Raw genomic sequence first — 23,337 nt, 5'->3', positions numbered from 1 at the left:
GAAGTGTCAGGCCAGGGCGCAGGGTGTACATGGTAGGATTTTGACCTACGGCATTACTGATAACCCCCACCACTACCCATGCTCCTCCTTCATGGGGGTGGGTGTGGGGGTTCTAGTTCCACCCCAGGCAGCAGAATGTATTTATAGCAGAGCCGAACACCTTCTAATAGGACTAGCAGCATAACCTCTCATCTTGCAGGCATGCATAACTTGGTTTTACAGCAATGTTTTAGCAGTGCAGTAAGCAGCTAATTGGACCCAGGAATGTGCCATCATCTACATGTTTCTGTGCACAGAACTTTCTTCTGTGTTTGTATGTGGTGGGTGTGTGTTCGTGTGTGGGAGATTTTGGGGACGTTTGTCGCATCGCGTTGCGGTCTGATGGCTACTTCTCCCTCCCTCTACAGGTTCAGGCCTGCAGGCAGATTTTGAGTTGCTGTTAAACCAGAGTATCTACGCAAACACACCTTTCTATGCAAACAGACCCATGGCCTGTTGAACATTGAACATGAAAAGCACTCATCCATACAGTTTCACAAACATACTACTCTTTTCCTCTATGCATACACTGATGACTAGTCAGACAACAAATAGTGCTAAAGATTCGGTGCAGGGGGAAAGTGCTTTTGAACATGCCTTTTAGTTGTTTATGAGAGTGACTCTTATGGGTAGGAGGCTGGAGACTGGTGATGTAAGAGATCGGAATGTTGATGAATCCACTCCCTTGTTTGGCCTTGCTCCTTGTTGTTGAACATGTACACATTGCGCCAATCAAAACATTCGTCTCGGGAATGCTCACGCCCATTTCTTTCCCTGCTCAGCATCCTGGCCTGACTATTTTCATGGAAGGATAGTTGTGATTTATATTTGAGTTGATTGTCAGAAGAAATGGCTTAAATTATCTATCTGAAAAGTCAAAAATGTAGACATCCACTGGCCTGCAGTTTGTGTGCATACACAAGTTGTACCCTGGTCAGACCAGTCGGGCTATTAACAATGGTTTATTTTTTGCCTATAAAATGCTGTGGATGCTTCTCTGAACTCGGCACATTAAACTGTTCAGTTGCCTCAAGAGACCCAAACATTTTAATGGAAAATTTAATTGTGAATTCCTGTGCTTCTGGAGAGCACTAGGCCCTCAAGCACAGTCCTCTCAGAATAACGAGGCCATTTTGCTTTACCATGTCACTGTATGGCATCTGTTTTTGGAGATCTGATTTTGAGTATTTAGCCTGCTTTATTCTCAACTGTTTCTCCATGGGTTCGTGGTCTGCAGCCCTGTTCAGGAAACAGCATTTCACCCAGCCGCCGTCCTTTTGTTTTTATTGGCATGAGTCATAACAATGTAGAACTCAGAGGTCAAAGGTCATCTGAACAAAGCCCTGAAATGCCAGTGTGAATATTGCCTCTGGAGCTCTTTGATCACACTGTGTGTCTAATAGATGCGTCTCTCTACACCAAGGCTTTGCATACATCGATCACTCTCATGCTCGCGCTCTCTCTCTCTATCTTTCTCGCTTGATAGTTTCCTCAACATGGACACAGACACATTGTTACATATATGTGCACATGTCACACACAGAACATCAGCATACAATAATTGTGCACATTTACTGGTTTCTGTGATGATTCTGCCTGATTATATTTACATTAGAAAATGTATGACATAGTGGTTTCAGACAAACCACACTTTTTATGGAGTGTTTAAAAGAAGAGTTACTCACCATCTTTTTTTTTTCTGAATTCACTATGTTTGATATATTTGCATTGAAAAATGTCTAAAAAGCTAGGAAGGAAAAAAAAAATTATATGTATATTTTGCAATGCATCAGTAAAACCACCTATCCACCTTTCAGGACCAAGTGTATTTTCCCTCTGTTATAGGAAGGTCCATCCTGTGACTTAAGTGTGGTTAAGAATTAAATTCTCCTCCCCCTCTGCTGTTTTTCATGTGTCCCTCTTCAGATTCGCTACATTTCCCAGACACAGGGCTTGCCAGGAGAGCACTTGTTAAATGTGGGCACTAAGACGTCACGCTTCTTCTGCAGAGAGTCAGATTCCCCTTATGCAGCATGGAGACTGAAAGTGAGCTGAAGACTTCATGGTCACCCTCTGAACACACGCCACCCTACCAAAATACACATTTGGAGTGGCTTAGCTCCTGAATAACAATCTGTGTATACAATGGCTGTTTTATTCTATTTTTTAGTCAACAGAGGAGCATGAAGCAGAAACAGGAATGAAATCAAAAGAAGCCAGAAAGTATATTTTCAGCAGTTTGGATGATATTGCGCATGTACGTATGGCTGGCTTCTGAAGCCCTGCTTAAACCACATATACAAAAATTGAAATAAATAAATAAATATATATATATATATATATATATATATATATATATATATATATATATATATATATATATATATATAAAAACCATCATCTTCATCTAGTCATCTTGAAGTAGAAAAGTAAACTTGCTAATTTTGCAAACTAGTTAGGAAGTTACTTAATATGGATTAAAAATGTCACACAGGCTTACCTTACCAAAGGTTTGTACTGTAATTGTAGTGGTGTTCTTTCTTACACATTTCAAGCTATCCCAGTCTTGCTTTTTTAGTAATTTTGTTTGGAAGTCAGTTACTTATGAAATCTTTAAAAATGTGACCAACTAATTTCCCTGCCATTTCCCTCCCAGGTAAATTTAGTGATGAATCTGGAAGGCAGTGATCTGTTGGCGGAAAAGGTGGACCGTGGAGAATTTGTGGTCTTGCTGAAGAAGATGTTGTTAATAGATGCAGAAAAGAGAATAGTGCCTAGTGATGCCCTCGACCATCCCTTTGTCACCATGCAGCATCTGTTGGACTTTCCTCATAGTAACCAGTGAGCACTTTTTCGGAATTGGTACAAGTGCTATCAAAAATGTGTCTGTCGAGCACAAGTTGTTTTTAACTTTTAAAACATCAGAGGATCCAGCTGATGAATTGTGTTCTAGTAATGATAAAAGCAATACTTCAGTTTTAAAATAATAATGGAAAGAAAAATGATTGCTCTGTTTCTTTTGCTTCTCACAGTGTCAAATCCTGTTTCCACATCATGGACACCTGTCGGTCACGTCCTGGCACATACGAGGCCATCAACCGCAACAAGGCTCCATTCGCAAGGCCCATCACCACATCAGCACCCAACCTCACAGTGCCCTTCAGCAAGATGGCTGGCGTGCATACTCAGGTATGAAGGCTGCCTGCTCTCATACATTTTAGTGCTGCTAATTCAGTAGAGGCTCTCATGAAATGTAATCACCCACAGTTGTTTGATCTTCGACTCTTAATGCTTTCCATTTGCCGTCGCTCTTTCCTGTAGTCCAGACTGCTTCATGATGCAGTGCATGGTGGCTGCTTCTTTGCTTAACCAAACACATGGGCCATAAACAACAGCTTACCCTGAAACATGATGAGGGCGACGTGAGTTTCACTTAACGCAAGCAGTGACTCGCTTTCAAAACAAGGCTGGCTCCGTTTAAATGGCTAAATTAGAAGCATCATGACATGCTGTGCCTTAGGTTGAGCCTCTGCATAGCATATGGCTCGATAAAAGTGGCGGCCAGTCTTGGGGCATTAGAGCAAACTTGCTCATTGTGTTTACTCTGAGTCTCTGTATGGCTGCTGGGCCTGAGGTGGTGGGGGGCCTCAGCAATAGGCTTGGACTGGGCAGATGTCATTCTGTGCCTTCTCATCACATCCTCTGATGTAAATCGCCCTGTTTGCTTCCACACTGTTGTTCCTTCCCCAGACCTACCTAATGTCACCTTATTCCGTGGCAGCGTCATTGTCATGGCAATGCTGCCTGACGTCAGTGAAGCATAGGGAGAGTCTTCGGTTGCCAAGGAGAAGGGGGGGGGGGCCTCTTCAGTGAGCTGACCTCCCACAGATACAGAGCTTTGCTTTTATGCCGTCTTCGTTACATTCTTAATATTTCATGAGAGCCTGAGTAATTTTGATTGCATCAGCTTCATCTTGCTTTTTTAAAAGCTTGATTGCATCAACTTCATCTTGCTTTTTTAAAGCTTTGACAGTTCAACACGATTGTTTTGTTTATTGGGTTAAGAGTGAAAGGTTTTTGATCCCATGTGCTCTCTCATGCGTCAGAATGACCCACATAAATTGCCTTTGCCTGTACAGATTGTAAAGTGTAATTGGTTCCATTTAGGATTTAAATGGAAAAAGGCAGGCCAGTGGTTCAGGCAGGTGAAAGAGCTTTGTTCTTATATGACTGAGAGCGGCCACAGTCTGCACATGTCCTTTTTGATCACAGCTCGAGCTGCCAAAGCTTAATGGTCCTAATTCAATAACCCAGATTATTCTGGTGTTGCTCTGATGTAAGTGAACTTTGAGCTCAAGGTCTGTGGTTTCTGTGTCTTTCTGTCTGTTTGGTTTTGCTCCTCATGTAAAAGCATTGTCTATAATTGCAATGTTGCCCTCTGTGGGTCATTTGATTACAGTGCACTGCAGAGAAAATGTTTAAATATTTGATTATATTTTAACACAACGAACAACAGAAAAATATAATGAACTGTTAGTAATATTGTGTTCTTCAAATACTCTACACTAAAAGATGGTTATGTGGCTCTGTGTGCACTGTGCAGCCTTTAGCTCCATCTGCTCCCTCTGTCATGCACCCTGGTATCCCACTACAAACAGGAAGTGGTCAGTTTGGGGACTCTTTTCAACAAACCCTGATCCTCTGTCCCCCAACCATACAAGGTACACACACTACATGACAGGGTGTGTGTGCTAAGAATGCTTACTCAAAATACATTCATCACCACTATTCCCAGTAATGGTATCTATACAGTATCTTATATCGGTACCTTCATTTGACAGGCCTCCCCCCAAACCCAAGTAAGCCAGTGGGATTCTCTGTACGAATGGAGAGCACAGTGCCCCTGGTGACCCAGGCTCCTGCCATCCAGCCTCTACAGATTAGACCAGGGGTCATAACTCAGGTATACACACTCCTGTGCATGCATTTCAGAGTCCCCTCTTTTGTTTTTGTTTTAATTATGGCATATTGTCACATTCTCTCCTTTGCAGCAGACGTGGTCTAATCGAGCCCAGCAGATTCTGGTACCTGCCTGGCAGCAGGTGACCCCTGTGGCCCCTCCACCAACCACATTGGCCTCTGACACTGTGGCAGGCCCACAGAGACTAGCAGACTGGGGGTGAGTGCAGACCACTCAATGTTCACATTCTGACCATCCTGTCTCTCATTCTTCAGCCCGTTTGGAGTTTTGACTTTGTTTGGTAACTTGGTGTTTTTTCAGTTTTATAATTGCTTTCCTTTTGTTCTCTCTCCTCACTCATGCGCTGCAGGAAAGTTCGTCCTCATGGTAACCATTACAACACCATAATGCCCCACCCCCAGCCACTCCTAACCAGCCAAATGGCCATGTCCGCACACCAGCCAATTAGCATAGGTATTGCTCATGTGGTGTGGCCACAGCCAGCTGCTAACAAGAGAAATAAACTCTGTGGAAACAGGTTAGTCTTCGCATTATGGCTAGCCTAGGTTATGCATTAAGGACTCAACCTGTCCACCACTGTTATATTTATATATGTATCCTTATGTGTGTTTTTTTTCTTCCATGACTGTAGTATTTACATGTACATCTTAAAAAAGCAAGCCATTAGTGTCATTTTAAATTGTCCAAACTGACTTGAACGGCTGACTTTTTAAAAATTTTAAGTTTGCAAGCGTGTGCTGTCATGAACACACGAGTGCTGTCCTCTCCTTTTAGGAATAATTTCTTACACAACAGCAACACCCAGAACTCCACCTGCCAGTCCCCAAAGACAACTGAGAATGGAAAAAACCCAGAGGAACAGGGGGAAGTGAAAGATCATTGCCCGCCACCAGAGTGCACGGTGGAGGCGGAGTTACAGTCGGTGCAGGAGGAAGAGGAGTCTGTGTGCTGTAAGGTGGAGCCAGAGCCGAATGAACTGGACATGTCTCAGAAGCAGAGGCAAGCTATTACAATAGCGGACACACCGAGCCCAACCAGTAGTGTGATCAGCATCAGCAGTGACACAGATGATGAAGATGTGCATGGAGCACAGAGGCATTCACTAGAGTAAGTCCTCAAGATGCATCTATTTCACACAGCACCAACCATAGTTTACATGGTGCCATATAATCAGTTTAATACCGCAGTGACTACATTAACCTGTGCCCTAACGACTTTGATCAAGGGACATTTACAGAGGTCACTTATACTGTGCTTTTCCTACCACAGTAGGAACTGGTTTGTGATCTGTAGTGAGTTGAAAAAAGTGAGAGTCAGTGTTTTAGAAGATATGACTTGGCTCTGTTTGTTGGTGTGTGGTAGGTGCAAAGGCAGTCCAGAGTGTGAAGCATGTCAGAACACTCTGAACATGGAGCGTGTGTGCTCTCTCAGCAGCCCGGACTCCAGCCTCAGTACAAGCTCTTCAGCCTCGGTGCAGTCCAGCACCTCACCCTGCAAGAGGCCCAACAGGTTCTCTCACACACACACACACGGTCATCTTACGGCATTTTTATACACGTCATTCATGTGTCACTTACTTATAATGCTACAAAAGTAGATTCCTTTTGAGTTTTGTGGTGTTCTGCCATCACACTCAGCAGGGTTTTATGGACTTTACTGGTCTCTGTATGTTGGAGAGTTATGTTTTAGTTGTGTGTGTGTGAGGCATTTGTGCTGTTCTCTGTGCAGCATGTCTGATGACGAGCGAGAGAGTGGCTGTGACACGGTGGATGGCTCACCTGCCTCCGATTGCTCCGGTCAAGTAGACAGCCCTTTCCTGGACAGCCGCTATGTAACGGATGGAAATCAGAACTGCAAGGCTTCCACGGAGGTGGAATCAGGCAAACCACCCGTACGGACTATGGTGGTCCCACCCATGAGAGTGCACAACAACAACGAACCCGTAGCCAGAACAGGTAAACCCAGAAAAGAGTGGGGTGTGGTTTTGTTGTGTGTGTTTGTTTTTTGTTTGTTTGTATTGGTCTAAGAAGAAAATATGTTCTGGAGTGTTTGTCTTGTAATATGGTCTTTAAATAGCTTAAAGAAGATTAAAATCACATTAACCTCAAAACAGTTTCTGTGAAATTGTATAACAGATTTATTTATTCATTTAATTTAGTTATTTTATAAATGTTGACAGTGCAGGAGGACTCACTGTAAAATTTGTACTTTAAAAAAAAACAAACATTCGATTTCAGTAGCACTACTAGTCACTGATGGACACTAGCCAGTGAAACTTGTGTATATATTACTGTGCAGTGAAAAAAGAGGTAACAAATAAATCACAAGGCTTGTAGGTTTGCTGAACGAGGAAGATGTAAAAGAGATGACACTCACCTTTCATACCAAGTTTAGTTCCACTAATAATTTGCCTTAGTCCAGCACAACAGTATCTTGAGAAGAACGTAGCTGGTTGTATTAAGTGTGTTAATTCTAGCATTCTTGCAAAATAATTGCACAGAAAGCTAGATAAGGAAGTAGCTCTCTTAGTGTTGTTTTACATTAAGTAATGTTGAAATAAATAACCTTTTTTTTTTTTTAACGCAGTAGATAAAAATGGAATATGCACAAGTTTATATATAACTTGAGGTGCTTTGATTTATGATTTATAATACTGGACTTTTAAACCGATGAGTCCAGTTCTTCCGTCACAGCTCTGACCCCAAGTGTTGAACTCAGACAGGAAGTGGGTCAGCTTTGCAGTCACTGCTCATGTCTGTTTTCAGGTCGCATACCTCTGGATTATGCAGCTATAGTAGGTCAAAGAAGCTCGTACAGGTGATTGTGGGTGCTGCTCCGATCAGTCACTCTACTTGACATGAAATTCTGAGTGCAGTGTTTTCCTTTCTGTACACACTCCTACTAGTTCCTTTTTCTGTACCATCTTGGTTACATATACTGTATATCCTGCATTAACACCTGTTTATGTATATTTATGTATGAGTCTGGGAAGTTGTTTTCAGGTTATAACAGATTAATCCCATGACCAGTGATTAATCAGGTAATGCATTACACACCAATTATATTTAGCTATTTATACCCTGAACAGCTGCAATCTGTGTTTGAATTGCAGCTGTACCATGTGCTGTCCTTCACCCTCCCAGATTGGTTATTTAACAGAGTGGAGATTATTCACAGTGCTGAATTGACTTGGAGGAATGGTTCCAAGAAAATTAAAATGTGATTTCCAACTTATCCCAACTGTAATGAATCAGCCAAGATGTGTTGCATTTATATGTTAAAGTAGCTAACTAGTAATGGAAGTCTATTGCCCAATATCATTACTGTAAATGTGTTTTTACACACAGATACACAAATATGTTTGCCTCAAACAGCATCTAGTGAGCCTCATAGACTTGAGGGTATGGTTTAGGACACAGAATAGCTTGGTTACCTGTAAAAATGAATGAAACCTCACTGCATAGTTATGTTGTAAGGACAGCCACCTGGTTAACTGGATTCACTTCTTTTCCTTAGCACATAGTGTCATTTCTTACCTCGACTTTCTAAAGATTAATGACAAATATATTATCTGAAGTTATGCAGATGATAATCAAAAATCTATGCTAAAAATTAGACTAAGGACTATCCATCCTATTCTATAAAATAATTTCCTTTATAATGATGTTATGTATCTTAACACTGTTGTTTGAAGTATTTGAAGGTTTGGGCATGTATTTATGGAAAAGATTTGCTAAGATTTTATTGCATTTTAGCTACAATAGACCACAAACATGTATTAGGTAATTGACTATATATTTAGGCTAAGTGGAAAATTGTGTAAATTTTATCTTTCCCTTCTGTTCATTTGTGATTTTTGTTTACTGACAATCTTACTGACACAGAGCCAGCCTTTTTTTGTTGCTTTTGTGGATACTCTTTTCCTTATTATTCAAGTTCAAAGCTGGCTTTAGCATGCAGAACACAGGTTCAACCTTTTGCTTTTTAAGAAACACCCTTCAACTTTAACACATGTAAGCATCTAATTCAGACTTGAAAGCTTAGTTGTGCACTATTCTGCTTTGAATTGTATATTTTTAGATATTGCCACCTGCAGCTTTATATAAAAATGATCTTGGCTAGTTGATTCCTTTCAGATCCTGATTAGCATCTCTTTTAAAAAAAAGCTAATTTGTCAAGCAGTTCTTTATGTACATATCCTAGATTAATTTTATACAAATCTTTTTGTATAAAAAGGTCCTCAAAGTCCATGTTTAGTTATTAGTGCATTAGGGCATATTATTCAGTAACTACATTTGAAACTAGTATGAAAGGAATGCAGTTACAAGTTAGGAGGAATGCAATAAAGCACAGACTTGCACAAAAACACAAGTGTGTTGGCATGTAACTCTTCCTTCTTCGCTGTGCTAGAGTCGTCATTCCTGTCCAAAGGGCGCACAGGTACAGGCAGACAGACCCAGCACGCCCCCACAGCACTCCTAAACCGGCAGCAGAAGGTCACCTCCGGACCACAGCCCCAGCTGCCTCCACCTGCTTTTGGACAGGTCAGTTTTGAACTAATAAGTTATTTTAAGATTTCCTGTTTTAAGGCTGCTGCATCTCATTTAGCTAATATCATGAGTTCAGCACTTCAGTGTTGAAGTGAACTGCTACTGGTTTAATTCACCCCATTTCTCTGACTTAAGGTCCAACATTACAGCTCCTCCCACCAGGAGTGGAATGGCAACTACAGCCACCGTCGACCTCAGGCCTTCATCCCACCTACAGTACATGGCCACACCTTCACATTACAACATGGAAGCCCCACCCACACTACGGCCCACCCTGCTCCTCCACACCTGGGTGTCCACCCCCACCCCCATGCCCAGCACACCCTGCTCTCTTACCCCCCTTCAGGTCCTTTGGTGACAGCTGCCCCTATGGCACACCTTCTGGCCTCCCCTGGAGCCACACGGAGTCATGTTCTTCAGCCAGCCTACAGCCTGTCCCATCCAGCCGGACATTTGGTGCACCAGGTCACTGTGGGTCTCAACCCCCGCCTGCTACCATCACCAACCCTCCACCCCCAGGGCCAGTTCAAGCCCCTCTTCCCCCCACACTCCTACATTGCCTCACCCGCATACACAGGCTTCCCCCTCAGTCCCACCAAACTCAGTCAGTACCCATACATCTGAGGCATGCTTCTTGGCTCACTTGAAGGGGGCAGCCTGCCTGCACAGTTCCCTAGTTTTGGACCTTGGACCTATAGCTGGACCCCTTATAGGAACCACAAAACATCTGGTTTTCATCCCCAAAGCCATGGCACAAGAGAGAAAGCAAACTATTTTTCTGGGTCATGTAAACTCGAGTGCAATTGAACTTTGAGCTTTAACAAAAACAAACAAACAAAACAAAAAAAAAAAAGAATTTTTGAAGGCATTTGGCAAGTTGGTAAAAAAAAAGCATAGAAAAAGCAAGTGTGGGAAATATATAAGTGGATGGTTAATGGAAAACGTAGTGTGTTTTGCACATTTTGTATACCTTCACACCAGATTTTCAAATGAGTGCTCCTAAAAACAGGTTAATAATAACAGAAGGTGCCGAAAAGACAAAAAAAAATATCACATGATGAACCTTGGGCCCTAATCTATTTTTCTATAATGCCTTGTAACTTGTGCAAGACACATCTTCGTTTGTAAAGCCACCCCAGTATCCTGGCCATGGCCAACATACACATGTGTCCACGTTGTGATGTTCTGTGCGTTTCAAGTATTTGTACTTTTCCTGGTGTCATTGATGTTTTCAGTGTTGAGTCATGGATTAGAGAAGTGGGTGTTACTCACGGTGCATGTGTTCTTGCATGAGCTGCAAATGTTGATCGAAGAGATGCCTAGATGTTGCTGTTAATGTTACTGTCATGACACGCTGCATTGTTTAAATTTGTCCCCAGCCAGAGTGCCTTAAATATTTGAAGTTGTTTGTTACTACTTACATTAATTCATCTTATTCATATTTTCTCGCTCGCTCGCTCTCTCACTCTCTCTCATTCATATATATATATATATATATAAAAAATGAATGAGAGAGAAAGTGTGTGTGTGTGTGTGTGTGTGTGTGTGTGTGTGTGTGTGTGTAAAAATGTAGTGGACTGCAGCACTTGAAATTCGTATCAGTCCATGCATTCTTTGTATGTATTATGTATACGCACAGGTGTATTCTTTCATGCATAAATTGGCATGGATATAATGCCCTGCAATAGGCAGTGCTTTATTTTTTAATGCAGTGTATATTTGAGAAGTAGACAGTTACTTTTGTTCCATAAGCAGAGGATGGCATGCTTTTGCTGTAGCGAATGCTTGCTGTTCAGTTTCAATATTCGTTTTTGTTACCTTCCCCAAATGAACTAGTGTACAATGAGTAAGCATTGAATTCTGCGTAATGTTTGATAATCAATTTCTATTTAGTAAAACCTCTTACTACTAACAGTATTTGTACTGTTTAATGAAACTGCAATACAATCTAAATAGTTGTTGATTTTTCTGATGTCTGTTTTTATTTTTATTTTCTTGTTTGACTGGGTTGTTTTTTATTCTTTCTAGATGTGTAGAAATGTAGTGGGCATGGCTTTGACTAGGTGAAGACAAAAATGCAAATAAGCCTTTGATTCTTGTATGGATTCATCTTAGCCTGAAGAGACCGTGCAGTATAGTGTGTGTGTGTGTGTGTGTGTGTGTGTGTGTGTGTGTGTGTGTGTGTGTGTGTGTGTGTGTGTGTGTGTGTGTGTGTGTGTGTGTGTGTGTGTGTGTAAAAAAAAAAGGATATAGACTATTTAGTGCAGAAGCTTGATGAGGTGTGAGGTTATCGTGTGCAATCCTCTCATTTATGCATGTGTGGAAGAGTTCTGTGTGGCTTTTTCTTTTCTATTTCATTTTCTGTATTATGTAATTTGTTCAATGCCTATTGATGTCGACTGCTTATTTTATACATTCCGTCAGGGAGATATTATGTATGCTTTGTGCTTTTTACTCCTCAGTTAATTTTGCTAGTCGTGTATATCTTTGTCTTTACTTTCAAAATGAAGTTGCTTGTGCAGCACCAAAGACTGTAATTCATTTTCTGAGCAAGGTAGCTACTCTCCCTGCATAGACCTCACATATACTGTAGTAATTATAGTCATGGGGTAAATTTCAAAATTGTATTTGAAATATGGCTTAGGTTATGTTTAGCTTTTTGAGCAAGTAATAAGACGTATCATCTATCTTGAATGTATCATAGATAAGCTGCTATATAATGATTGCCACTTCAAATAGCTGTGAAATTAGGTGATTTTTCTTAGTTTATATCTGCGTTCGTATATTTGTATAGTTCTATATTACCTGAAATAGAAGTGGGTTTTGTTTTAATAGTTTTGCTTACATGTTTGGAGTGTCAGTGTAACTACTGTATTGCTGATAATGAGTTGCATTTGTTCCTGTTTTGTGGGTTGGTGTTTTACATCAGTATTTTACTTCATTAACCGTTCCGGATCATCACTGCATTATAACGGATGTATCAGTGTAACTTAATTTTCCTGTTTACTTTTCGATATCATGTTGACTAGTAAGGTAATAGCTTGCAGAATTGATTTAACTTTTTCAATTATGACACGAATTAATATCTGATTTGGATTTTTTTTTTTTTCTGCCTGAATGCTTTTAAACACCAATGTCAAAGGAAATAGGTTCTCCCTTTCACCTCATAATATTAAGCACTTGACTAATATGCGGGATAGTCCTGGTTATGGTTCACCATGAATTAATGAAAATCCAGTGTTTTAATTAAGTAATTAATTAATTTGTGTGTAATTAATTTATACGTGTGTGTGTGTGTGTGTGTGTGTAATTTTATATATATTATACATATACACACACACACGCACACGTGTGTGTGTGTGTGTGTGTGTGTGTGTGTGTGTATATATATGTATATATATATATATATATATATATATATATATATATATATGTATATATATATATGTGTGTGTGTAGATAGATAGAGGTGTGTGTGTGTGTGTATTATGAGATCACTTTTGCTTGAAGTCATTGAAACATTAAAATGTGTCTTATCACAATCAACAACTGTAATGAAATTACAGTACAGGGAGCCAATAAATAACTTAAGGAAGAAGAGAGAAGACCCTATTTACAAGAATCAATGACTCTTATTAACCTTCCCTCCCATGGTCATGTACCGTTTTATGTTGCCTAGTGTTTTTGAAAACAGTGTGCCCAACACTGTATGTGTGCCTTGACTGAGGAGATTACATGAGCCACATTGCAAAAATAACTTGTGTACCCACTACACCAATCGACCAGGCCGCATGAGTAAAATGGCAGTTTAACCTTCCATTCCAGGGATCAAAATACTGCTTAAAGTCAGAGTTTATCTGATGAAAGTCAAGGTGTTATTTTCCCATGGTGCACGCTACAACACACGTACCACATCTTTTGCAAGCCAGTGCTGTATCGCTAATAAAAGTGCTACGGCTCTTTGAGAGAGTGGATTTGTCTGTCCATTCATCAGTGAATGTGCAGTCAAAGTACATGTATAATTTACACAGTTCTCAAAAGGAAACAAAGTTGATTCATCCACAGTCTATTCTACACTATTCTTCCACATAGCTGTTGCTAGGAGAAATGGAGCTAAAGTATTGAGTACATGTGTGAGATAAAATTGTTGCATTTCGATCCCTGTGAAATGGCATTCACCAGCAAATATGCCTACATATAATCTCCAGTGTTCATGCAGAATTGACTGTACTCATTCTTCTAATTCACTTACTATAACATTTTTCCCTTTTCCCCTTCTGCACTCTTTTATAAAAGCATACAATAAACATGAACACTGCTGTTTTTAATCGCTATGTATACGTTGCTGTCATTGTTTTATATGGGTTGTTGGAAATATACTCTCAGTAAGTTAATTCAGGGTCTTTCTACTAATCTTACACTACTACTGTTCAAGCCTGAAATCAACTCTCAGTATGCATATTATAATGTGTTTTTTTCTTTCAGTTTCACAATCTCTTTCACAAGTTAATTCATACTGCAAGTTATAGTCTTGTTTTAAATTCTATTCAATAACAATTCAACCTGTTACTGTTGAAATACTTGTAGATTTTGTGGCTTTTATTTCCTTTTAATTTCATTTGCTTGTTTGATTTGATGCTACGCTAATTTGCCATGTAGCAATTGCACTGTGCAATATTTGACAGTATGAGGACTGGGAAAATGTAACCCTCTGATGTAATGTCTTTACAGTTTGCGATAGTGTATCCTCTCTAGTTCTCAGTGATTTAGATGTGACCAAGCTTTCTCAACTTTGTCACATAAAGCGGGTTTTCCAGGTGACTATTTTGGTGAGTGTCAAAATAAGAATTTATGGTGTATTGTCAAGATTCACTTTGAATTAAAAAATAATAATAATAAATCTCTGTACTTGTGTTTTACTCATCTGTCATTAGCCAGAGAGAAAACTGACAAACTATTTTCTTTTGTCAGGTCCCTCATCCGTTTTTAGGAATGAGTAGTTTTTAAATATATGGAGATCAGTTCCTAAACTCATGCTAGATTCAGTGAAAAGTTGCAGTAATAGGTTCCTTATTGTTTGGTGTTTTGCGACTTATTTCAAATAGACTCAGAAGAGTGCTCTTCAATTATTGACAATCGGTATGGGAGCATGCACGGATTTAGAGACTCTTGATTCACAATTATTCCTGCATGTACACAGAAAAAAAAAAAATTCAATCAGGCATGACTGTCACGTCTGCGACATAGATGTAGTTTGTTATGTTTTCCACAAGAGATCGCAAATTCCCCGATAAAGTACTAGAAAACTAGTATTTTCTTCAGAATTTTTGCATTGCATTAGGCAAGCTAGGATAAGTGATTTATTTTATAAAAATCTACGCTGTCAGTTTTTGAACAGGAGTCGAACAATTGTCACAGCAGACGTGTTAAAGACAATGAGCTGATTAAAACTGCAAAATCCCGGCCGTGTGGACAATCACTGCAGTGGTGCTTGTACAGTGCGGACTGAGCATTCAGCGAAGACAGCTCCCAAATGTTCACTGTCTATGCTGCCACTGAGGCACGGGCATCACAGATAGGACCGTGGAAGGTTTGGTTGACTCCCGTATCGGACAGATGTCTTATTCACGACTGAAAAAGGAACCCAATCTCTGGAAACCCAAATGGCTTCCTGTATGAGCAGTGCACGAGAAGATTTTTACAGATTTCGTAATTGCAGACGGAACCTCCGCACCTGGCGCTCCAGGGAGCGTATAGGTACGAGAACGGGTGGATGCCTATGGAAAACCAAGATAGAAACGGGTGTGGGAGGGATGGTTTGTAAAAGACTGTTATTCGTTGGAATAGTGCTACTTCTACTGCAGAACACGCTTGCTTTCAATGGTAAGGTCAATTCTGGTTTTTCATGATACTGTTGGACAGACATAATACATTTTTGTGGGTTTTTTAATTTATTTTTTATTATAATCACCCATTATCTAAAGTCTGCCAAATGGTCATCTTCGCTTTGTGAATAGGTTATTAAATACCTAGACCCGATTGATTTACAAAATGTTCAAGGATAGTTGATATAAGAACACCTAATCGTTATTTGCTGGGGAAAAAAATACAGTAGGCCTCAGGACACTTTGCTCTTGCAAGTTCTTTTGAGTTCTCCGTATCCCGCACGCTCTTGTACGTATAACACGTTCATATCATGCGCTGTCAAGATAAGTCTCAGTTGTTTTTTCTTCTGTATATGCTTCATGTTCATGCCTAAAGCGTTTATCCCAAATCTATACACGCAGCGCTTATCATTTCCTAGCCTAGTTATTGACACGGCACGGCGTGGGAGTGCGCAAAGCGAGAGGAAAGGGTACAAGCTTCACTACTGCGCGTAGGCGCGTGGACAGGGTCTGCAATCCTGCGCGAGGTTGCACCACTCCTTTGTTCTTTCAAGTTAGCCTACCGAACGCGGTTGACTTTTCGAGTAGGACGACTGATCGGTAACGTTTTCATGCATGCATCCACACAGTTATATATGTGGATATAAATTTAGGAACCATTGGTTTTCTGTCTGAGTTCGGGGGGAGCTCTAACACGCCTAATTCAGCCTAAGAGGATTTTAATCATTTCGGTTCAGTCTTCTGCTCTTGAGCGAGGAAATAGTAGAGGTAGAGCCAGGTACTTGGTAGAGCCACTACTTGGTAGCGCTATTAACTAGTTTGGAGGGGGATGGGGGTATTGACGTTCATTCATATTAAAATTAAAAGTATATGTGCGCATATTAATGTAGAACTTAATGGGGGTAGTGCTGGTATGTTTCCAGAACAGTAGAGCTGTATGCAGGGCACAGCAAAACTGGGTCATGGTGCTGAGAAGGTGTTAGAGACATGCCAGAAATGGGCTGATTATAGAGAAAATCTGATGGATAACTATTCATTTTATGTCCCTTTGTATTTTACAGGTGCTTTAATAACTCATTTGATCAATTTGCTGAAAGTTTGCATTGTGATGTAAGTTATATTAGATCCAGTTATATTAATTACTATAACATACTTGATTTGGTATTGACAGAGCACTAACGCTAAATCTTTCCTTGTGGTCTGTGGTTTATAGTTTTACTCACAAAGACTTGGAGAGTATGGAATAGGTATTAAGTGATACTCTAGTCACGGAAATGATACATGCTACTCAAGGGATACACTAACAAAAGTACCAGCCTTTGAACTATAATTTGAATTTGAATTGTTATATTCAAGACAAAATTCCACTTGTACCAGGGATGCTTGAGAGCTTGTCTGACTGCATTCTTTCCAGGAAGTGAGTTGGCAGGGTAACAGTAAGACACACACCACACAGGGACCCTGATCAGCTGCACACATTCAGGTTCTTAGCATTCCTCCCTAAGTGGGATGGTATGGTCCACTGTACAGCATTGCCAGTATATGATGCATAATTAAGGAGGTTTAGTGTGCAGCTTTTACCCTTAAAGAGTTACTGCACTAAAATGAAAATACAAAATAATTTTTAAAAAGTTTAAAATGGAAAATGTAATGTTAAAAGGAAAAATGTTAAAGGGGTAATGCCACTTTTCTTTGGCATGGTCATGTCAGGGATTTATGTTTGTCTGCACTTAACTCCACCCCTTTTTTCTCAACTACAACCTCCAATTAGATTATCGCTTGGGTGAACAGTGAAAAAGATTTTGTCCAAAATAAACTTCGCTCACTTAAGTGGCAGTCTGTTTACATATAAACATGATCGTCTCATCTTTTGTAATAATCTCAACTTTACTCTATATAATCAATATATTTTTGTTCACAAGTCTAAATGTCAGCTCGGTATAATCCTTGCCAGGTATTTGCATGGATAGCTAAAGAGTTGGTCAGGCACACTGCATGCATGCATAATAATAACAATAGCTGAGAAAATGCTAGTGGTAGCATGATTAGCATGACCTTTTAATTAGCATACATCCATCTGCCCTGGATGACCCTCCCACTGCTTTACACAACATCTGCAGAAAAGTAGTAGCATAAGTAGAGTGTGGGTGGTACAGGAGAGTGCTGACCTAATGCAGAACAGTATGGCAGCTTGGTTATAGAGCATTTGGCAAACTAAATTCCCCTAAACAGCCTTTGTGCCATCATTTAACATCCATCAGTCACATTATCAATTTAACTGGCATTTAGTCAATTCCAGACTGGCTGGTCCCCCACTGGATACTGGTCACAGGACTACAGCACAAAGACCTTGTGCATGACTCTCCAGCATGCCTTTGCTCTAGCCCATGGTGCTGTTAAAGTGGTTTTGCTCACGAGTTGCTGCAGTCAGTAAGATATGATGTTAACGTTGAAGCAGGGAGCTGTAAAAAGTTCACAGCATTGGGAGCGTGTATATCTCTGTATTGCACTGCAGGTCTTGTAAATGGTGGGACCAACCAGCAGCAGATTGATGTCTGACACAAATCCCTGGCTGCACATTTCTGCAGCATGCTCTGCCTCCTTCTGCCACCATCAACTCTCCACAGACCGTTAACAAACAGCACACAGCTTTTAGCTCAACCTCTGCTGCCATGGTAAATTAGATGGTATTGGCCTGCCAGCACTTTAGCTGAATGACACTTTTCATTCCAGGTAGTTAGGCACGAGGTGTAGCCCTTGCTCAGGGCTAGATACTGCTTCTGTTCTTAACCTTAACTTCAGACTTATGCATAATTTGACTAACAGCTGCCTTCTGATTAGCTGCAGAGAACTAACATATAATACACAGCAGAGGAGTGATGCCTTAGAGGTTGTGTGGTTGCCAATGAACGATGCTTGTAGTGAAAGCAGAGCAATTGCTAACGTGCAGTCACTGATGAAGTTCATGGGCTGTTCTGTCACCTGAAGTGAAGGGGAGGGAGAATCAGCCAAAGTGCAAGGCTTCACCAGCTAGTACAGAGCACTGTATTGAATTGGAGAGTTGGAGAGTTGACTCTGAGAATAGAGGGAGGAGATCTGAAAGTGTAAATTGGAGGGATCTTCAAAGACTTAAAATGCCTATAAATTAGCTCTGATAAAAGCATGGCTGACCTCTCAATATTGGCTGAATCTAATAGAAACCACAACATTAGATATACAATAACAAAGAAAGAAAAATGCTTGTTGAAGTCAGCATTAGCATATATGAAATGTCTTGAGATTTTATGGTGTTTGAATGGCAAAAGCTCATGAGCTAAGAGGAGGACAGGATTCCTATTGCTATGTCCAAATATGGTAATTTGTCACTTGCAGTGTTATGTATGTTTAAAATGTAATGCTTTTTAATTAGAAAGTTATTAAAGTTATTAAAAGCAGGATGACCCCTCCACCCATCTCAGCTGCAGCCTGTCTCTATGAACATTTCTCATGTTTTTCTCTCTGACAGAGCCAAATTGTCATACTTTAACATAGCCCATTATTTTAATAAATGGGATTGGCCACTGAAGCTGCACTGCCTTTCTCTCTGTTGTTTATGACAGGACTTTTGTAGCCCACAGCAGAGCCTCTGTCTTCATTCAAAACTAAAGTGATTTTAAGGGGAAGATAAAGACCTGAAGTCTTTTTTTCTTATCCATAACTGCAGAACAGTTAACATAATGTCTGTACCTGTAATTATTTTCAAAGTGCAATATTGAAGGGCTCAAAGGTCCATATTACTTCTTCAGCAGTATGTGATCTACTATAGGTAGGGGTGGGTGGGTGGGTGGCTGGGGTGGAACTAAACACGCACTTACAAACTTGCCTGTCAAATCTTGCTTTAATGATTCTCCAAGGAGAGATTCGTGCTGCACAACATTTTATTCAAGAAAGTCAAAATTTAGGAAAATACAGTAAGACCTTTATAAAATAGAACTAAGTAACTGGTATTTTTTGGTCTTTGTAAGATTCTAAGTAAGAAGACCAAATAATGGATTGCATCATGTAAATACACCTAATAAAAAAACAGGTTAATCTGATAAAAAATAGCTGTATATAGTGACACTTTCTGCATCTTATTTTAGGAAATATGTATCTTTTTTCTTATTTTAAGATTTTTATTTTGAGTAATTTGTGTCTTAATAGCATATATATCTGAGATTTTGCCTTGTGATTGAGAAATTGCTGGTTTGAATCTCAACAATACTGCAGCCAGGACAAAACATACTCTCAGATGAAATAGGATAAATGTGTTAAGTAGCTACTAAGCTAGTCTATCTGTTTATCTGTAGACAAACACCTCATACCAAATGAGATGCATGGTGGTGGAAGGGTGACGATTTGGGCTTATTTTTTAAAGCTTGCAATCGTTGAATTCACTGTGAATTCCTGTGTATAGCAAAGTATTCTAGGCTCAAATGTACGACCAAAATAGGGTTATGCAACAGGATGATGATCCCAAGCACAACAGCAAATCTACAGCAGAATGGCTGAAAAAGAAAAGAATGAAGGTGTTGCAATCGGCCAGTCAAAGTCCAGACCTCAGCCCAGTGCTGTGGTAGGACCTTAAGAGACCTGTGCATAAAAGAATGCCTACAAACCACATTGAACAGAAGCAACATCATAAAGAACAATGGACCAAAATTCCTCCGGAATGATATGAGACAATAATTATTACAAGCTATTAATTCATGGGGTGTTTTTCACACATGGCTTCTTCATTTTGGCTTTTATATGAACAGAAGTAATGTTGTAAAGAAGAGTGTTACTTCTGTCTGACAGTGACAAAAATGTACTTACTGTTTATTCTGTGTATGTTTATACATTCTTGCAGTGGGCATAATACAGAAAGTCGAGAAAGATTGTCTACATTTATAGCACATTTATTGCAGTACTCCCTGGGAATCAAGCCCATGAAATAGGTATATAGGCTAGCACTTTGTTCTACCAGCCCTACATATAACTAGACCCTTTAAACTGATGGGATTAAGCACAAATTTGGACCATGTTAGATGCAGTAAGTATGATTAGAGCTCGTATATCCATCTACTGTGCAGACAGGTTTTTGATGTGCGTACTGATTTTAAGTGAACCATTTCAGTCTCATATCCACACTGATGCCAGAAGGCATAGTGATGCCTACAGTAATAATGCCCACTCCAACCAATTCGTTTGCAAATGCTATTTTCTCAGAACTTAAAATGATCGATATACTCCAAAGATGCAGAAGAAATCCCAGGGAAGGAGTGCTGTTCAGCACTATCTAACTTTAGGAGGAAAGATAGGGAAATAAAATAAATAGCATTGTTTAAAACAGCAATATTAGTACAATAGGGGAAGAATCAATGACAGTGAGTGATGATTCAGTATGATGCATAATATGCCTATAATCATTAAGAATGCAGATATGGTGCCAGTTCTATAAGCTGTAGCATGACTTTATAAGATTTGTTGCAATTACTTGGTGAAAAGTAGTACTAGTGCAGGTGAGATTTCTTCTTTTCATTGTGCAATCTTAGTGATGTATAGTACAGTACAGTAGGTTAGAGTCTATCATACCAATGAACTAGAATAGTGTAGAAATACAGGGATCAATGCTGATACATAGAAGCACAAAATACATAAGGTCTATCTTAAACAATGAAAAATGCAATAAACAATAAGTGCTAGAGTTTGTTAAACAACATTAGTGTAATAAACAATACCCTACAATAAGTACTAATTTAGTCAGTCACTACGGGAGCAGGGTCAGTTGTCCTTTAAATATTCCGCAAATAGATGGGTCTTCAGTCTGCATTTGAAGACTGCAAGGTACCCTGCTGTCCGAAGAGCAAGTGGGAGTTCATTCCACCATCTTGTAGCCAGGACAGAAAATAGTCTCGATGCTTGTCTTCTATGAGACCTGAAGCAAGGTATTTCAAGCTGAGCCATACTTGAGGTTCGAAGTACTCGAGGCACGGATTGGACTTTGACCATTGACCTCATGTATGAAAAGGCTGGTCCATTTTTGGCTTTGTAGGCAAGCATCAAGGTTTTAAATCTGATGTGTGCAGCTACTGGAAGCCAATGAAGGGAGCGCAGATGTGTAGTAACGTGTGAACTTCGGTAGATTGAAGACCAGTCATGCTGCTGCATTCTGGACAAGTTGTAGAGGTTCGATGGCTCTTGGAGGAAGACCAGCAAGTAGCGAGTTGCAGTAGTCTATCTTTGAGTCTAGCACCTGGGTAGCTTCCTGCGAGAGAAAGGGCCGAATCCTTTGAATGTTACAAAGGAGAAATCTGCAAGACCAGGTTAGATTTGACCAGGTTGAGATTTGAGTTGAGAACAACAACTGGTTGTCCAAAGTTATGCCCAGGCTATGGTCAGCTTGGGATGGTGATACCAGGGAGTTCTCGAAGGAAGACAAGATGTTAGTATATCCAAGTTAATATTTACTAAGTCAAGTATTGCTCATATAATTTTAGACATTTTCAGTTGTTTGCCATATGGCAATTTTTTATCAACCAGAAAGATATGAAAATAAACAACAACAACAACAACAATAATATTAATAATAATAAACATTACCATTACAAAACATGAAACTCTGGAGGTGTGTGCGCCATTCTTCACTGATAGGCTGTTCAGATTTGTAGCAGGTGATGGAGACGAGGAGACAGACTTCCCTCCCTAAACTGCTGCATATGGCTGTCAAGATCTCCTAAGCATCCCCCTTTTGACCGCTGTAAAACTCTACGTCACTCACAGTTACATGCATCAAAATCAATTGGTTGGCTTTTTTCCTTAGGCAAAGTGACTTTGTGATCATGGCCAGTTTCATTCATTAGCATGGAAGCTGATGTTAGATCTTGACTTGCTTGTGCATTGATGATTCACTTTGGTGGTAGTCAACAAACATGTCCTTTCAAGAACAGAAGGGCAACACTGTTCCAATTTTGTTTAACTAGTTTGGGCTAAATGAGACTAAAATTAGCCTGCTAGTAGCTGACAGCTGGATATTGATCTGTACATCTCTCAACAGCAATATACAATGATTAGATGTAAAATCACTATGATGTAAATAGATGGAATCATAAAGCTCTTAGCTCTTTAGACTGCAAAAATCAGTCATTTAAGGCCGTTATATAATTGTTAGGTCAGACTGTATTTTCATAATATGAGTTAAAGAGTTGAGTACTGTAATATCATTAAACTGTTGAGCCAAAATGTTCCATGTTCTTGGCCCTCCATTGCATCATTCAGATCTGCAGTCCATGACTGTACTAGCTTTTTAGGTCAAAAGGTGGGAAGCTCAAAAAACCTGCAGTATCGCATCATATTGTGGTAACTCAGCCAAAAACATGTCACACTCAGTGGGTCCTCTGGATGCTCAGACTGACGAGCTAGGTCTTAATAAAGTGATATATCAGGGGGTATTTGGAAGGCCATGGTCAGCTAGGCTGCCCAATTCCTATGGACCAGGGCTTCTTTCAGAGGGCTCAGTCCTTCGGTCAAAGTACAGCAACACTTCCACAGGTCTGTGTTTACATCATGGTATAGTGACAGGGGGCCCATGGGGGAAAGCAGGCAGAGACTGTTGAGCCATGAAGGCTCAATTTTAAATAAACAGCCAAGCAAGTATGTTATTTCAGCTCTTCGACATTAAGTGTGAGCCATTGATCAACTGCAGGCCGGTTGTCCAGACACATGTCCCAGAACCTGGGCAGAGGGGCAAGGAGATGCACAGTGGGCGAGACCATGTACTCAAGTGTACTGCTACACTCCAGTGTTTCGCAGTCAGTGCCGCTGTCTCTGTCTATCACTATATTTTTAAGCCAGTTGGTTTTTGCCCTGCTCAGTTGAATTT

At 40.1% G+C, this 23,337-nt stretch overlaps 2 protein-coding genes across 11 annotated transcripts in view; both read left to right on the top strand.

Annotated features, from left to right (window-relative positions):
• The window catches only part of hipk3b (homeodomain interacting protein kinase 3b), a 31,358-nt gene extending 19,609 nt beyond the window's left edge, over positions 1-11,749 (top strand). The window contains exons 4-17 of one of the 4 annotated variants that reach the window (XM_026999492.2): positions 1,966-2,085; positions 2,210-2,296; positions 2,696-2,880; positions 3,072-3,228; positions 4,643-4,760; positions 4,881-5,002; positions 5,094-5,218; positions 5,370-5,537; positions 5,795-6,127; positions 6,383-6,529; positions 6,749-6,975; positions 7,786-7,837; positions 9,431-9,564; positions 9,706-11,749. In XM_026999492.2, coding sequence (XP_026855293.2) covers positions 1,966-2,085; positions 2,210-2,296; positions 2,696-2,880; positions 3,072-3,228; positions 4,643-4,760; positions 4,881-5,002; positions 5,094-5,218; positions 5,370-5,537; positions 5,795-6,127; positions 6,383-6,529; positions 6,749-6,975; positions 7,786-7,837; positions 9,431-9,564; positions 9,706-10,217 — 2,487 coding nt within the window. In that variant the 3' untranslated portion in view covers positions 10,218-11,749. Of the gene's footprint in view, positions 1-1,965; positions 2,086-2,209; positions 2,297-2,695; positions 2,881-3,071; positions 3,229-4,642; positions 4,761-4,880; positions 5,003-5,090; positions 5,219-5,369; positions 5,538-5,794; positions 6,128-6,382; positions 6,530-6,748; positions 6,976-7,785; positions 7,838-9,430; positions 9,565-9,705 lie in introns of all 4 variants that reach the window. The other 3 variants (XM_026999491.2, XM_026999494.2, XM_026999493.2) reach the window with 3 other exon arrangements.
• Positions 11,750-14,965: 3,216 nt separating this feature from the next.
• The window catches only part of kiaa1549lb (KIAA1549-like b), a 38,664-nt gene continuing 30,292 nt past the window's right edge, over positions 14,966-23,337 (top strand). For 5 of the 7 annotated variants that reach the window (XM_026999486.2, XM_026999485.2, XM_026999484.2 and 2 more), the window contains exon 1: positions 14,966-15,453. In XM_026999486.2, the coding sequence (XP_026855287.2) occupies positions 15,234-15,453 (220 nt within the window). In that variant the 5' untranslated portion in view covers positions 14,966-15,233. Of the gene's footprint in view, positions 15,454-16,516; positions 16,566-23,337 lie in introns of those variants that run through there. The other 2 variants (XM_026999488.2, XM_026999489.2) reach the window with 2 other exon arrangements.

Source organism: Electrophorus electricus, chromosome 4 (assembly GCF_013358815.1).
Source record: "Electrophorus electricus isolate fEleEle1 chromosome 4, fEleEle1.pri, whole genome shotgun sequence".
NCBI lineage: Eukaryota > Metazoa > Chordata > Actinopteri > Gymnotiformes > Gymnotidae > Electrophorus > Electrophorus electricus.
The sequence above is the reverse complement of the archived record's forward strand: the minus strand, read 5'-3'. Positions and strand labels throughout refer to the sequence as shown.